General features: G+C 43.1%; 1 protein-coding gene across 1 annotated transcript in view; it reads left to right on the top strand.

Annotated features, from left to right (window-relative positions):
* The window catches only part of LIN52 (lin-52 DREAM MuvB core complex component), a 120,435-nt gene extending 108,468 nt beyond the window's left edge, over nt 1-11,967 (top strand). The window contains exon 6 of the mRNA XM_082648734.1: nt 9,923-11,967. Coding sequence (XP_082504860.1) covers nt 9,923-9,978 — 56 coding nt within the window. The 3' untranslated portion in view covers nt 9,979-11,967. The remainder of the gene's footprint in view (nt 1-9,922) is intronic.
* The last annotated feature ends 3,318 nt before the right edge of the window (nt 11,968-15,285 follow it).

The raw sequence follows: 15,285 nt of genomic DNA, 5'->3' as shown, positions 1-15,285 counted from the left end.
GCCTTGCAGACTGACCAAAACAAAAACAAAAACACGTTCAAGGTTCTGTAAATAGCCATAAAATTAATCTTAGGGGGAAATTTCTTCTTGTGCCAGCACTTACTGAGGACTTAAATGTATTGTCTTAAGTCTCATACAACCCACTCAGGTAGGTACTAATCCCCTATTTTACAGATGAAGGAACTGAGGCACAAAGAGGCTACATAATTTACCAGAGAGCACCATCTAATAAGTGATAGATTCAGACCAAAGTTCAAATCCTATGCGATCATAGGTTTTCCTATATCATATATATTAAAAGGTCATATCAAACAACAAGAAAGTAGGGAAATATATTCTTCCTTTCTGGTGAGTTAAGTCCATACTACTGTCAGATGAACCATGCGTGAAGATTCATAGACATTTTCTTTGGTATCTTAAACTGGAACTACCTGCAGTTAAAAGTCAGATTCTAATTTTACAAACAAGGCCACCTCTAACAAAATTACAATAAAATGATCTTATTCCCTGGCTTAAAGAAAAATTCTCCAGTAACTATAGGAGTGCTTGTGGTATCAAGACAGCATCTTCTATCTCTATGTAAGTCATAAGCAAAGTGATATTGTGGTGAAAAAATAGTGGCATGAATAATACCTGCTCACAGCCCAAGACATTTGATGTATCTTGGGCCTCAGTGTTTGTCGGATTTTGCAATTTCATGAGCAAGATTTGTATTTTTTTAAAGTTCTATATTTCTCTGTGTTCCACTTGATATCAAATCTGTATTCTTAGATCGTAGCGTTTCATTAAAAAAAATAAATAATCTCAGCCCCTCCTCCCTCTCCTCCCCCTCCCCCCACACTCATTTCGTATAATATGGTAATGATATCACCGTAGCTGTAATTACGGGTCATCTTCATTTCTTTCATCTCTGCCTGTTCTGATGGCTTCATTCCTTTGACGGAAAAGATTTGGCTCTGGGTGCTATGATTATTTTGTTAAGCGTTATTCGAATAGACAGGAGTGAGAGAAATTAATCAATCCAAATGCAATTAGCATCATGTTTAACCCAGTGATGGACGTCTCAAGGTGAAACAGCCAGGGGAGTTTCAGACATTATTATTCAATCCAGTGGTTCTTATCTAAATTATAATCAAGAGAGGTTTTTATTGGCTTCGCAGTGTGAAGATGTAACTCTTTCCCTGCCCTGTGGGTCAAGAAGACTGGGGCCTCCATCCTCTGTAGACGTTTGCTGCTGCCAGCACCTTGAGGTGGGGATGTTCCAAGCAGGAGGATTTTCTTAATATCCAAGTCCTTTGAAATTCATCTGTACTGTGATCTTGGTCTGATTTTCCTGGGAGTGGGATATTGCCTGTGAATAAATTACTCTAACTTGGGGCAAAATATTTTGTGTCCTGATGAAATCCGTTTGACTAGTTCTTTCTTAACCTTACATGATAGATTATTATTGCTGTACTCACTTTATGAATGAGGAAATTAAGACTGTGTGAAGCTACTAGCCTTTGGTCACAATAAGTGTTTCACCACGATGTATTACTACGTGAAGGCCCTGAAGTGTGAATGTTCTGCAAAAATGTATGAGTATTTAATAAAAGTTTGCCCCGAGTGTATTAATCCATTTCTTTGATCTCATTGCTGTTCGTTCAACTGAGTTTACCCTTGGAAGTGGAACCAACTGAAATAGGCCTGTGAGGCCCTCTGAAGAGGAAACAAAATACAGATAAGAAGTTTTTAGGTCTCATTTCTTGAACACAAATCTTTGGGGTTTGTTGTTATTGTTTTGGTTTGTTTTTTAGTAGGGAGAAGGATGATAAAAAGGGTTGAATATTTGAAATCTCGTCTTGGTTTGCTCTTGAAAGAGGGCAGAGCAAGGAGAGTTGATGGAGAAGCATAGGCTTTCGCCTGAGTACAGCATTTTCCAAATACCTGACAATTAAGATTCTTCTCCTTCTTTCAGCCTTCAGGCATCATGGATGACACTTCCCGTATTTTATGTTCCTGCTTGACGGTTTATATTCTGAGAATAAATCTGTTGGCTGGATGTTTCTGTCCTTTTTTTCCCCCTGTTGTGAAAAGCCATTAAAATTATTTTCCATATTGGAACTGTCCAAATGCATTTAACTGTACATTGAGTCCTGGCATTTCTTTTTTATATTACTTCTTGGATAAAACATTCTCTGGAAGTGGCCCTTGCTATGAATTGAAAAAAAAATGTTTGATATAAAATTATCTTTTCCTGAATTCACGGGAGAGAACATAGTGCTTAGCCACCCCACTCTTTTAGAAGAAAAAGTCATGTTAGAGAGACAAGACACTGAATAGAAAGAGAATCTGGGAAGTGTGCCCCAAAAAGGATTTTCCGAGAATTCTTAGGATGAAGATTTTCATAGTCAATGATAGTTTGGTCATGGATATAGCATCCAGACTGTTTTTTTCTTAGATATTATTTCCTTCTCAAAGAATTTTGGGCAAAAGCCTAAGGCTGTTCTGTCTGCCTTCAAATGCCGCTTTTATATATTTTAGAGAAAAGTGAGATTTCTACCATAAAATCTTTTCTTTTAAATTTATTTATTTTTGGCTGCGTTGGGTCTTCCTTGCGGTGCACAGGCTCTAGGCGCTTGGGCTTCAGTAGTTGTGGCGCACGGGCTCAGTAGTTGTGGCACACGGGCTCAGTAGTTGTGGCTCGCGGGCTTTAGAGTGCAGGCTCAGTAGTTGTGGTGCATGGGCTTAGTTGCTCTGCGGCACGTGGGGTCTTCTTGGACCACGGCTCAAACCTGTGTCCCCTACGTTAGCAGGCGGTTTCTCAATCACTGCACCACCAGGGAAGTCCCTCTACCATAAACTCTTAGGTTGAGTGGACTCTCCCACAAGAGTTGACTGAGAATGGTCAGTAGACCATATTACAATTACACCATTTTCTGAGGGCCACCAAGTATTCAAATGAGGTCCCAAGAGAGTTCCTTCTCATCCAGGAACACCATGCTCAGTTCATAGCACCTTCTGCTCTTGACAGTGGCCCCAGCCACTCTCATATCAGAGGCATTATAAAGTGCTTAGTCCTTGACTTGAATTATTGATCACTTAGTGATAGGTTTTTGTGGAGGTCTGAACTGGAGCATGGTGAATCTCAGTCTGGGGGCCTGCCTGGAACTGCTCTGCTGTACGCCGGCCCTATGCCGGAGTGACAGGAAAACTTTCTCATTCTTGTGAGAGAGAAATCAGCACTGTAAATCACATTGGTTTCCTTTGTTCTCCTCTGATGTACCAAGGTACCTGTGAACAGCTAGATAGCTCCATCTCAAAGGCCACTTCTCATTTATTTGAATTTTCCCTAATACCTAGTACATAGTAGGTAGGCTGTGTACGTGACTAACTTAACTATTCATCCATCCCCTTCATGCTTCTCTTCTGCATAGCACACACTCATGACTAGGAGGTCCCTCAGGGGAATTAGAACGCCTTCAACTAAAAAATAATTGTTAAAAAAAAGTCAAAACTGTAATCATAACAAATGGCATCATTTCTACAAAACACCTTCTATAAATCTAGTTAAATAGATAACCTTTTAGCACATTGATTTAAACCGAACTAACTAGGGTTTTATGTGCTCCTTTTTGCTAGAAGAAGCTGCTGGTGTAGTTAAGGAAGGTCGCTGCCTCTAACTAGCACCCAGGTTTGAACCTCCAGAGTATACGTGTTACACAGATGCAAGTCAGGCACGTTTCCCTTTGTTTTACATTTGAGAGCCTTTAAAAAATAAATAGTTCATCCTCTTTTTGCCACTCCTGGTGCTGCTTGTGTGCGCATTCGGTACTGACCTGGTACCTTTTCTCTTTTGTGAAATGGCAGCTGCGGAGACTCTGTTGTTTCCCATGACCGATGGAAAACCCAAGGAAGGAGTCAAGGCTAAGAACAATGATCATATTAATTTGAAGGTGGCGGGGCTGGACAGTTCTGTGGCGCACAGATTAAGATTAAGCATACGCCACTTAGTAAACTAATGAAGGCTTACTGTGAATGACAGGGTTTGTCATTTGAGGTAGGTCAGATTCCAGCTTAATAGGCAGCCAATTCATGAAACAGACACACTGTGAGAGCAAAATAACTTACTGGATTATGAAAGAGAAGGGCTGAATGAGCATGCCACTAATGGAGGAGGGGGCGCTGTCACGGAACCAGCATTCTGCCCCAGTTGTTGTCGATCAAAACATAGCATTGGTCATTTAGCTTAAAAAAAAATAAAGGGAATATGCTCGTGTACATCACCAGTTACTTTAAGTACAGTAAAGGAGTGAGGAAATGGTACATGGAAGAACAGAGAAATCCATACTATAGTAGCCAAGATGCTGTCAGTGTGTTCCAGCAGCAGACAGGAGGTGTCTGCTATGCAGGGAACTTGCTCTTTACTCCAGATCTCAGTTCCCACAGACCAAGAAGACCTTCGCAGTTAGAAGACTGCAGTTTGGTTCTCCCACATCCTGACTACTACAGTGTGGACTTCTCTATTCTTTCATATACCCCTTCCTCACGTCTTTATTGTAGTTGAAGTAACTAGTGTACACAAGCATATTGGCTTTTTTTTTTTTTAAGCTAAATGACCAGTGTTATGTTTTGCTTGACAAGAACTGGGGCAGAATTCTGGTTCTGTAACAGTCCCCCCTCTCTCCATTAGTGGCGTGCTCATTCAGTCCTTGTCTTTCATATTCAAGTAGGTTATTTTGCTCTCACTGTTTAACAGAAATCAAACAAACAAAAATCCTTGCATACCTTGTTCCATTGGAGAATTTTAATGTTTTTCACTTTATCACTGTAAAACCCAGGGCAGTTTTATAACTTTTTGTACATAGCTGTTACGTGTAAGGCAATCTGTCTTTAAGCAGGGATAAATTACTCTAAACGAAATGAATCCTAGATAATTTTCCCATCAAGTATCTGGTTGCTTAAATAAACTTCTTGTTTGACATGAAAGAGAGTCATACAGTAGCTAGCATTTACAGAATGCCTGTGTGACCCTTGTATTAATCCCATCTTGAACAGATGAGGTGACTGAAACACAGAGAGATGACTTGGGTGACTTGCCCGCGGTGGTTCAGGTTCAGTGTAGGAGCTGGGGTTTGAATCCAAGCCTGTCCAATGCTAAAAGCCCTGCTCTCGGGAATTCCTTGGTGTTACAGTGGTTAGGACTCCACGCTTCCATTGCTGGGGGCCCAGGTTCAATCCCTGGTCAGGGAACTAGGGTCCTGCAAGCTACACAGCGCAGCCAAAATAAATAAATGAATGAATGAATGAATGAATAAATAAATACATGCATGCCCTGCTCTTTTCACAGCGTTATGCTGTCTCCTTTGTTTCCTGGCCACTCAGAGTCTCCTAAACAGCCAGTTGTTGCTTTTCAGGATATGAGAGAACCATCCGCCTCGCTAATGTTTTTATTTATATTGATTTAATTATATTGAGGCACAATATAAATAGTTAAAGTGGTTTGCATTGGAACTGCAAACCAAATGCTATGAGTTTCTTCCATGTCATTAAAAGTTACTTAATCTTTACATTGTTCCCTATATGAAAGCCAAGCAGAATTTTATCAGGCAGTTGCCTCAAAGTTATAATCTGGAAAATCTTTCTATAATGAAACCCATATGTCATGGGCGAAAGGTGCAAAGCCCTGGCATAGAGGGCTGGTCTCGTGAGAGATTCTGCACCCAATCTCGCTAACCAGGGTGCCTCTGGTAATCCCTCATGCCCTCACTGGTGAGAAATCAGTCTGTACCACTGAATCTTTTTCAACCAGCCACCGGAAGATTTACCGCAGAGAAGACAGTTTGGGGATAGTCATTGTGGAAAGGGAGCCAGGGGCAAGGCTAAATGTAGGATGGCGGAATTGGAGAGTCTAAAGAAGAGATTACATTAAAGCACACACCACCTTCACAGCAAGCAGAATGGAGTCCTCCCTTCCGCCCTGACCTCTCTAAAGTATACCCAGGTATTTACAGCTGCTGTGAACCTGACAGCCCTAGGGAAACTATGAAGGGGTGACAGAAACTGCATCAACCTGGAAGTTGATTATAGTTTATCCATTTGCTGTCTTTAAATGTGTCCCCTGTCCCACACTCAGCAGCAGTTCACATGTTCACCCTTTGGTGAGAGTCTTGACTATGGCTTTCTCAGTTTATGGTCTGTGCCCAGCATAGGAGGGCCTGTAAATCATGACTTGACGTGGAGGTCATGCTTCTCTTCTGCAGAGCATACACTGGTGGCTGATGACCAGTGGATCCCTCTGAGCTTAGTGATTCGACTGTGGTAGCAGTGTTGCCTTCCTGTTGAATCTTGTAATCCTAGAGAATCAATCCAGAACCAGAAAATAGTTAAGAAATGGTGTTAACTCCAGATAAAACTTTCTCTAGCAACTTTATGGTCCCCAGGATCGTCTTCTAACACATTGTGGGAAAAGAGAAGCAGGAGAGAAGGCAGGAATTGGAAGTGCCAAGCTGAAGAGTATGTAATCTTACCCTGGTCATTAGTGCAAGAACTATACCAAGTGGTAACTGTTGGAAAGAAGGGATGGAACTAGGCAGGAGGACATAGAAATACCTTACTGTCCTCTGTCAGCAAGCATAGATTTGTCTAAAGGTTTTTTCCCAAAGAGATTTGAAATCCTTGGTGGGAGTTTTCTAGTAAAACACATTTACATTATAAACCCTACTGGAAGGGGTATGTGTGTGTGTGTGTGTGTGTGTGTGTGTGTGTGTGTGTGTGTCTGTGTCTGTGTGTCTGTGTAGAAGAGGAATACAGAATAGTAGCAGAAGGCTGTCTCCCTACTCCTAATGGGATTTTGTAGCAGCATGTGTGAGTTTGTTTCAGAAGTCAAAAACGAACAGATGTTGGTATAAATTACCTCTGTGTCTGATGTCTTGCAAATTAAAAGCGCGGTTGGCATCGCTAAACAATTTCACTAGGTTTGGGGGGGTGTGTAGTTAGCGGGTGGTGATTACTATAGCAGGTCGGTAAGAATCTTTACATTGCAGTAGAACAGGAGAGCCAAGGATAAAGAGATGAGGAATAATATAAGGGGTATATGAATTAATCAGAGATGTTAACATCTCTGATGACAAGTGAACAGGAGGGCATGTGCTCCGGAGCAGCCCCTGACTCACAGCAATTTCTCTGCACTAAAAGGGGCTGGTGCCTAGGATGTGATATATAGGGCACAGCCCTCCGTTAGGGAGCAGCTAGCTGTGTCACAAATTTGTGTATCTCCTATATAGGAACAGCGAGTAGGCAAACTTTCACCCCTCCCACGTAAAAGATGATGTCTTTTGGAATATTTCTACTTTTACGGTGGTTCGCTGCAGCTCTGTGTACTTAATTAGGTTGAAGGGGGAGGAATGACTGAGTGGAAGGGGGGTTGTTAAAAAGGATTGGTTAAATTCAAGGAGAGCTTGCCACTGAGAGACTTTGGAATATCCATTTTTTTTCCTTTTAAATCCTTTTGATCCCTCGAATAGATTGGGTCTTGTAAAATTTTAAGTCTTAAAATATTGGTCATTCTCCCATTTGGGGAAGAAAAGAGCAAAGAGTTGTGGGACATGAAGGACAGTAGGCAGAAATAATTAGTAAGATCAGTACAGTGCTCCTGGCCCAGGATTTTTGGAACAGGGCTCTGTTCTACCCAGCTGAGTATTGTATTACTCAAGTCTGATTTCCAGAGCACCTGCTTCTAGCCACTTTGCAGGATCATTTGATACTGTGTTTAAATTCATTAATAAGCACTGGAGAGTAGGCAGAAAACCTATCCAAGTAGGAATAAATGATGCGACCCACTCTGGCCAAAAGTCTAAGTCAATTCCTATAGATCAGGCTGAGGGAAAAGATTCCAAGGAATGGGATTTTCGAGATTGCTAGCCTCCCTTATCACAATTCATTCACTTATTCACTTAGGAAATCCTGCATGCAAGAGAAGCAGTAGACTACTTACCCTCCTCTGAAAGGCGCTGTGTTAATAATACCACTATACCCAGCATGATCATGGCTGAATACCCGAGGGGGCGGGGCAGGTGGCATTAATATGCTACTCATTTTACAGATGAAGAAACTGAGGCGCAGAGATCTTTCCCATCTCAAGGTCTCGCCCAGCTGATAAATATTAGAGTTGGAACTTAAACTGCATTCAGATCCTGTGTTCTCTGAAAGAAATCCATGCTCCCTCCCCTGGGCAATAAAATACTTGTTTGGATTTCTTCTAGAGTAGTTAGTCCTTGTCCCTGGATCTCTCCATGAATCTGGCACTACTTCCATCAAGGGAAGTGACTTTTCTTGCCGAATAAGCAAGGTAAATTTTAAAAGAGTCCCACAATGTAGAGAATGGAGCAATGAGGGTCACTAACAAGTCTTATTGTTTGTCTGTGAAATGGAAGGAAACTAACTTTACTCTGTTCCTACTTGGTTCTAGTTCTTTTGTATATTATCATTCATCCAGCCAACATTTATTCAGCAGATACCGGGTCCAGCACTATGCTAGGTGCTGGTGATAAAAAGAATAATAAAACACAATCTCTGCCCTCAGTTCTTCGACTTCCATGGAGGAAGACAAGTATATCAACAAGTAATTGCAAGTCTTATAGGAACTTTGTATGTATGGGATTTGGCGTAAACCCACTAAGGAAGGAATGGTCAGTTTGATTTGGGCCAGGGTACGGTTGAGGGCACATGAGACAAGCCCAACGCTGGGGCTTCCATTCCTAGTTAATGGGATTTCCTTTCCCTTTGTTGGAGCTTTGGAACTTGTGAAAGATGGGGAATGTATAGACTGCAGTTACCAAAAGCTTTCCTGGTTACAAAGTTTGTATTGTTTTATTTCTTCCTTGTACAAATGAACCAAGAACTATTAAATGTAGATGGTGGGGTGGGGGAGTGGGAGCCCATTCATCTAGCACCATTTGCTCTGCACCGGGGAAGGGAAGCAAGGAGGCTAGGGTGAAGGTCCTTCTCACCCCTGCAGGTGCCTCCCTAGCCACCTCACTCCTTTGACCAAGATGGAGACATGTCCTTGGAAGCCACAGGGCACCATAGCCTGCTGTGTGTTCACTGCATGGTTCCAGAAGACTTCTGGCCCCCAGGCCAGCCATCGGAAACTTTCAGCACTGTTACATCCATTTAAGAGACATAAAAAGATGATCTTGTGGGGATGAGGATGAAGGGGGTTATGCCACGTACAATTTTTGAGGATTTGCTTGACAGAGCTAAAATGGGGGGCTTCTGGAGTGGGTCTTGTAACTGAGAAATGTTTTACTTTCATTTCAGAGCCTCATATGTAGGAAAGTAGCTGTATAAACCCTCTTGTAACTACAGCATTCAAAGATTGATGGTGCTGAAAGTGAGAAAAAGACCCATAAACCTTGCCTGGCTATATTAAATATCTAAGGACTGACAATGCCAAGAGAGAGAAGACCAAAGCCCTATACACCCTACTTTATTACTCCATCCACAGATGAGCTGCACTGAGGGAATATAAACTCTGTTACATTACAGTATCCAGGGACTACCACTGCTGAGAGATGGGGTAAATAATCTCTAATTTTGATTTGAGATTATAAATGTCCAGAGACCCACAATCCAGAAAAGACTCTAATCTAATCTTGGTTGGATTTTAGCCTCCAAGAGCAAACCCAAGGGTAAATGATAAAGATTTACCCAGCTGGCCTGCGCGTTATAGTAATTACCAACTTCAGAACAGTTTGGTACAGTTTGTTGTCAATAGTGGTTTGTTTTTCTCCCATTTTGGAGGTTAGTAGAGATTGAATCTGTTATGGTAGCAACTTTGTATACAATTTAAATCAATCTGCATTCTTAAATTAAGTCTTCCTGTGAACGCTTTTTCAGATTTTAGGTCTTCATTTATCTTTCATTTGCTTTGTGATTCCAGCCAGAGAGATGACACGGGGGAAATTCCTCAACATTCTAGAGAAGCCCAAGAAGTAGCAGCTGCTTGTGGACAGGATGCCCTGGGGACTGGAACCATGCTTCCCTCCCAGTGCAGTTCTGATGACGTGCACCTCACTGCTTCCTGCCCAGAGGCCGGAGGGTGCACCTCCAGGACTGACCCTCTCCCCTGCTCCTGGCACTCTGCGCTTCTGAGGACATTCGGCGGCAAGAGAAGAATCTGCTCTATCCAAGCATCTGTGGTGCAGTTATTCATTCAGCTTCTAGACTGTGACCGTCTCAGCCTCGGATGTTGGTAACACCAGAAGGTATATCATTCTTAAAGGTCAAAGTCCTGCTTTCTCGTTTCCGGAAATGATTCTGGAGCTCCAGGATCTTACAGTTGATTTGATTCAGTGATAGCAAAGTCAGTTGAGATGTGTTGATGGGACAAGTTCTTTTGAATTGTACTTGATCTCTTAGGAGGTGTTTATGATGCAAGGAGACCAGAGACCAATTAGATTCTGGACCAGACCATGCAGCTTGGCCTGCAAGCTCACCACTGTATACTAGGTTCCAGGAATCCCCAGCTGGAGAAATGCTTTTAAAATTCTACATCTCTCAAGAGAGTCCCATCCCCCAATGCCTTGCATTCCCCACCTCCCAGCCCCCACCATCAGTCTGACTCCAGGGAAGGGGATCCCTGTGAATCAGGTCCCTCCTGGGATTAGCTTGTACAGTGAAAGGCATATGTAGGGTTGCATTGGGTTCTAGACCTCCAGACCAACTTAAAGGTAACAGAAAGGACTTTTGAGTTCTAGTTAATCTGTTACAGATTCAAGTGAGAAAGTCAGTGTGGCCTGAAAGATAGGAGAAGGGGACTGCTTGCAGGAGTTCCCATTTGATTAAAAACTAGAAACTCTACTTGACCTTAAAGGAATGTGCTGTGGAATGGTGGCAATGTTTTGCCCCCCTTGTCCCATCTCACAGCACAGATTAGATATTCCACCCATGTGACAGAAACACACACACACACAAGAAAAAGAGAATTCCCTGACTTTACAACTCTTATGGAGCTCTTTGCCAGTTATCTGTCTCTACGTTAAAACCTGAAAATCTAGCCCGTGGGTAAAATTGATTATACATGTTCTCCTTATTTTGTCTTATAAGCCAGCCCCCGGCTCTGTTGTTTGTAGAAGCACATGGGGTTTCCTAAACTTTATGAAAAGAACATCCATGTGGCAGTAGTGTGTTGGTGTTTGGACACAAGGAATGTTGTGGTCAAGGTTTTGGTCCCGAGTGTCTGCTAGGGCACAAAACTATTCAGTTTAATAGCTGGTTCATTAACCATTTTCTGACACTTCTGCCTTGTTTCCCATGCTAGAGTTAAGGTTGGATTTTTCTCTCATTTGCACCATTTGACCATCCATGCAATTTTACCTATTGATAAGTGGGGTGGAATTTAACACAAGACATAAAGGAGAGTATGAGAAGGAAAACATTCTGCTTGGGTGCTATATAGAAGGTTAGGCTATAGAGGCTTTGATTTTAAGTAAAGCTTATTATTGACATTCCTTTATCTTAAATGCGGTTAAAGAATGTGAAAGATGGGGAGAGAGAGAGAAAGGGGGGTGTGCAAAAACTAGTGCCATAATGTCAAATTCTAACTTTGCTCTGTTTTTGAGAGTTGATGACGTCAGGCACTTCTAAGTGCTTGGGGAAATTGAGAAACATATGGAGAACATTGGGATACCTCCCCCAAACCAACTCCAGTCTGTAAACTGAAGCTATGTAGTTGGTTTTTTGGTCTGCTTTGGCCTCTTCCTTTTACTGTCATCTTATTCACCAGCACTTAATGTAAGTAGATGTTTTAGAATTGTGATATTTATTGGTTTTGTATTTGCCGTCCTTAGAGATGTTAATGATGTATTTTTATATTGATAATATAAATTTATGTACAATGTGTGCATGTATGTATTTCAGGGTGTTAGAGGACTGTACTTTGTATATGGTGGTGTCTATGTCATCATAATAAATATTTCCCTTTTATAGGAGAGTGAGTTTTTCCTCAAAAGGCCAACTTGCACATTTAAAGCACAGACCTCGTCAGAAAGCACAACTATAATGGCAGATGACCCACTATCTTCCCTTTAATATCACAGTGGGTGGTGTGGGGCTTTATGGTCATCTACTGCGTGGTCTCTAGCTGCCATTCTGTCCTACCAGCCACCCAGCTCATTACTGCTCACCTCCCTAAACAGTGTTTAAAAATCTTTAATACCTCGCCTCCTCTACTAATAAAGTCTAGATCCATCATCCTGGCATTTAAAACTCTCTACATCTAATCCTAATCAACCCTCCAGTTTGGTTTCCTTTCTCTCCAGTATATGAAGTCTCTGTTCCAGTTAATCTGAACAGTTCCCAATTCCTCACTTACATGCCTTTGTTCTTGCCATTGAGTTCCTAGAAAGTCTTGCATCCTTTTCCTACACATCAGCCTATCCTTCCTGTAAACCCCGCATGCTCCAGCTGGACATAATCCTTCCCCCTCCATTCCTACAGCATTTATGTATACCTCCTTATGGCTCTTATTACTACAATCCACCTTATATTTAAGTCATCTGAGTACATGTCTTAATTGCCCCGCTAAATTATCTGCTCTCTGAGATTGTGGCTGTCTCCCACACATCTAGTTCTTTGTCAGTGTCTTCTTTGAACTGGGGGTTCATGACCTACCTGTTTGCATGCTTCCAGTTAAACGTGACAGATCAAAAACAAATATTTCTCTGCCACCTGCGAAAACCGTTAGTAAGCATTTCTTTACAACTCTGTTCAGGAACTAAAGAGGAAGTGCTAATCAGTACTACTGCTTTCACCCACTGATAGTGTACCTGCTCCAGACCAGAGCATATGCCCTTTTACAAAAAACATTCCCGTTCAAGGAAAGCAAATTGCTTAGCATCATTGATTCAGCATTGTTTCCCAAGAAGACATCTGGGTGGACAGTAGATTTCTCTGATCTAGAAAAGCATGGCTGGTTGATTGACTGAAAAGGTACAGCATGACAAATACGCTGCTCTAAATCTTTAGAGATGATTTTTCGCATAAATAAGTATCATTTGCCTACAGGTTTGTCTTCTCTTTTCTTTTGCTCTTCCACATACCATCCATGCCTCGCATCTGCTGCCCGTGAGCAGCACCAGTCCTGAGAAGCATAGCGCTGGTGCCTGGAGGCACATTTTCAAATTCTTATTCTAAGCTGTTCTCACCAACGGTCTCATTGCTTCTTGCTCTCTTCTGTCTCTCAGGTTTTAGGCCTCAGCTGATTTGCTTGGCTTTCTTTTCATTGTTGGAGCAGTAGAAGTTCACAGGCTATCAATTGCATTGATATCAAAATGCTATCATTAATTTATCTTTTTGTTACCTACCGATTGTATTTTTTTAAATGGACAACTGCTAACTGCTCCTTGTTTTTGGTCCTCTGGCTGCAGGTTGTTTTAGCTCCTCTGTCTTCTGAACTCACCCAAATCAGAGCAGTGAAAATGAAGCTGGTGAAAGTCATTCCATTGCCCCTGTGGCTTCCGAAGGATGTTTGGACTTCCATAAGGGCTTTATAATAAAGCCAAGGAATTTCATTTTCAGTGGGGTGCTCTGGTCCCTTCTGTTTCCTCCAGGATTAAGGCATCACAGGAAGGTAAATGCAGAGCAGGAAGGGAGGAAATGGGCAGTGGGCCACGGTGATGGTCCCAGGGATCAGATAACAGGGTTTCATACCAGCTCTCAACTTCTGCACAAACTCCATCTCCAAGCATTTGGTTATGTTCTGCGGTTTCTGTTTTCTTCATCCTTTGAGAACTACAGGACTACCTGCCCTTGCATGGGCTTCATTTCACCAGAGGACCTTGTACCCCCCCCCCAGCCCCAAAGAGTGGGCAATGAGTGGTCTCTCCCAGCGCATGAAGTTCTGACTGGCCGGTAACTGACTTTTCCTATCTCTTTAGGCTCTGGGGCACTTTGGGGATGTGTCCCTGACTCTGCTTAAAGAGGCCACCGGCCTTCCCACCCTGTGCCCAACACTTTCTTCCGGAGCAGCAGTGGTTGGGGGCTTCAGGTGGCACCAGGTGCACTGTGAGGCTCCCGAATGCTGGCAGAACCTGTTAATTAGCACATGAACACCCCAATGCTCCATTAGACGGGCCAGGCATTTGGAACCTTCCCCTCCTGTGGGCCCCTTCCTCCTAATGAGACCTGGAAGAAGGGCCCTCACAAAACATTGCCTCAGAATAATATTCCGCTTTGTCCCCACCAGTAACCAGGGCTGACAGGATCACTCTGTCCATTTCTCTCCTAATTAGCACAATTCCAGCATAGCCTGAGCCAGCAAATGGAGAAAAGCGATCAAAAGCGATCGGACAACCGTACCGAATCGCAAACACAAAGAGGGCCATTCCCCGTAATTAGGTGAGACAATTCCTCAGTCTTTTCTCGGCTGGAGTTTGCTGCTAAGACTCTTGCTGTTTGGGTCCCAGCAACACAAGTTACATGTCTCCCTGGGACACTAATAAGCCCCAAATTGTCTTCCGCTTCACACAACTCTAACCAGAAGACAGATGCGGGGGGAGGGGGCACAGTGAGGGGACAGGGTCTCTAAACAAGCAGCTGCTGCAGTCTTTCCCCAACTCCAAGAAGTAGACACTGGGGCTGAGGGCAGAGAGGGAAGAGGTAGTTGGCTTGAGAGAACTGCCCTGGGTGCCGCCTGGTCCCTGAGCTGGGGCTGAAGCACTGAGAATTCCTGACCGTCAGGGGATGCCCACTCTGCCTTGTTCGTTCCCCACCTTCTGCCTTTTGTCCCCATTTGATCTCCTCGTCCCGCCTCAGTGGTCCACAATGGTGGCATCACGGGCAGCTATAACTATGGCACCATCCCTGGAACGACATCGAAGTCCTGTTCAACTGTAGTTACGATCTCAAAGATAGCAAACCCACAGCACGCGCATGAATTCTGATCTCAAAGAGCTCATGACCTGGAAGGGGCCCTCGCTTCCAGCACCCATCACCTCTTCCCCACCCCCTGCCTGCTATCTCCATTCTCTATCCTGGAAGATTCCTGGTTTTTAAAACAGAAAAGTGGCCCATCAGCTGCCAAGGCAAGAAGCCACAACTGGCCATACTCCACGTGGCTCAGAGGTTGGCCATTTAATAAACAGAAACAGCTCCCCCCCAGGATTACAGCCCATTACAGGGATTACTGGGGGTGATATAGCCATGAACTTGGTCAGGGACAAACGAATGCAGAGGAGAGTGGCAGCTGGAACCTCAGCTAAACTCAAGCTCTGAGCTGAGTTGGACTCATACACGTTTTCATCT

Source organism: Grampus griseus (assembly GCF_964374135.1).
Source record: "Grampus griseus genome assembly, chromosome: 2".
Taxonomy (NCBI): domain Eukaryota; kingdom Metazoa; phylum Chordata; class Mammalia; order Artiodactyla; family Delphinidae; genus Grampus; species Grampus griseus.
This window is presented reverse-complemented; position numbering and strand designations above follow the sequence as displayed.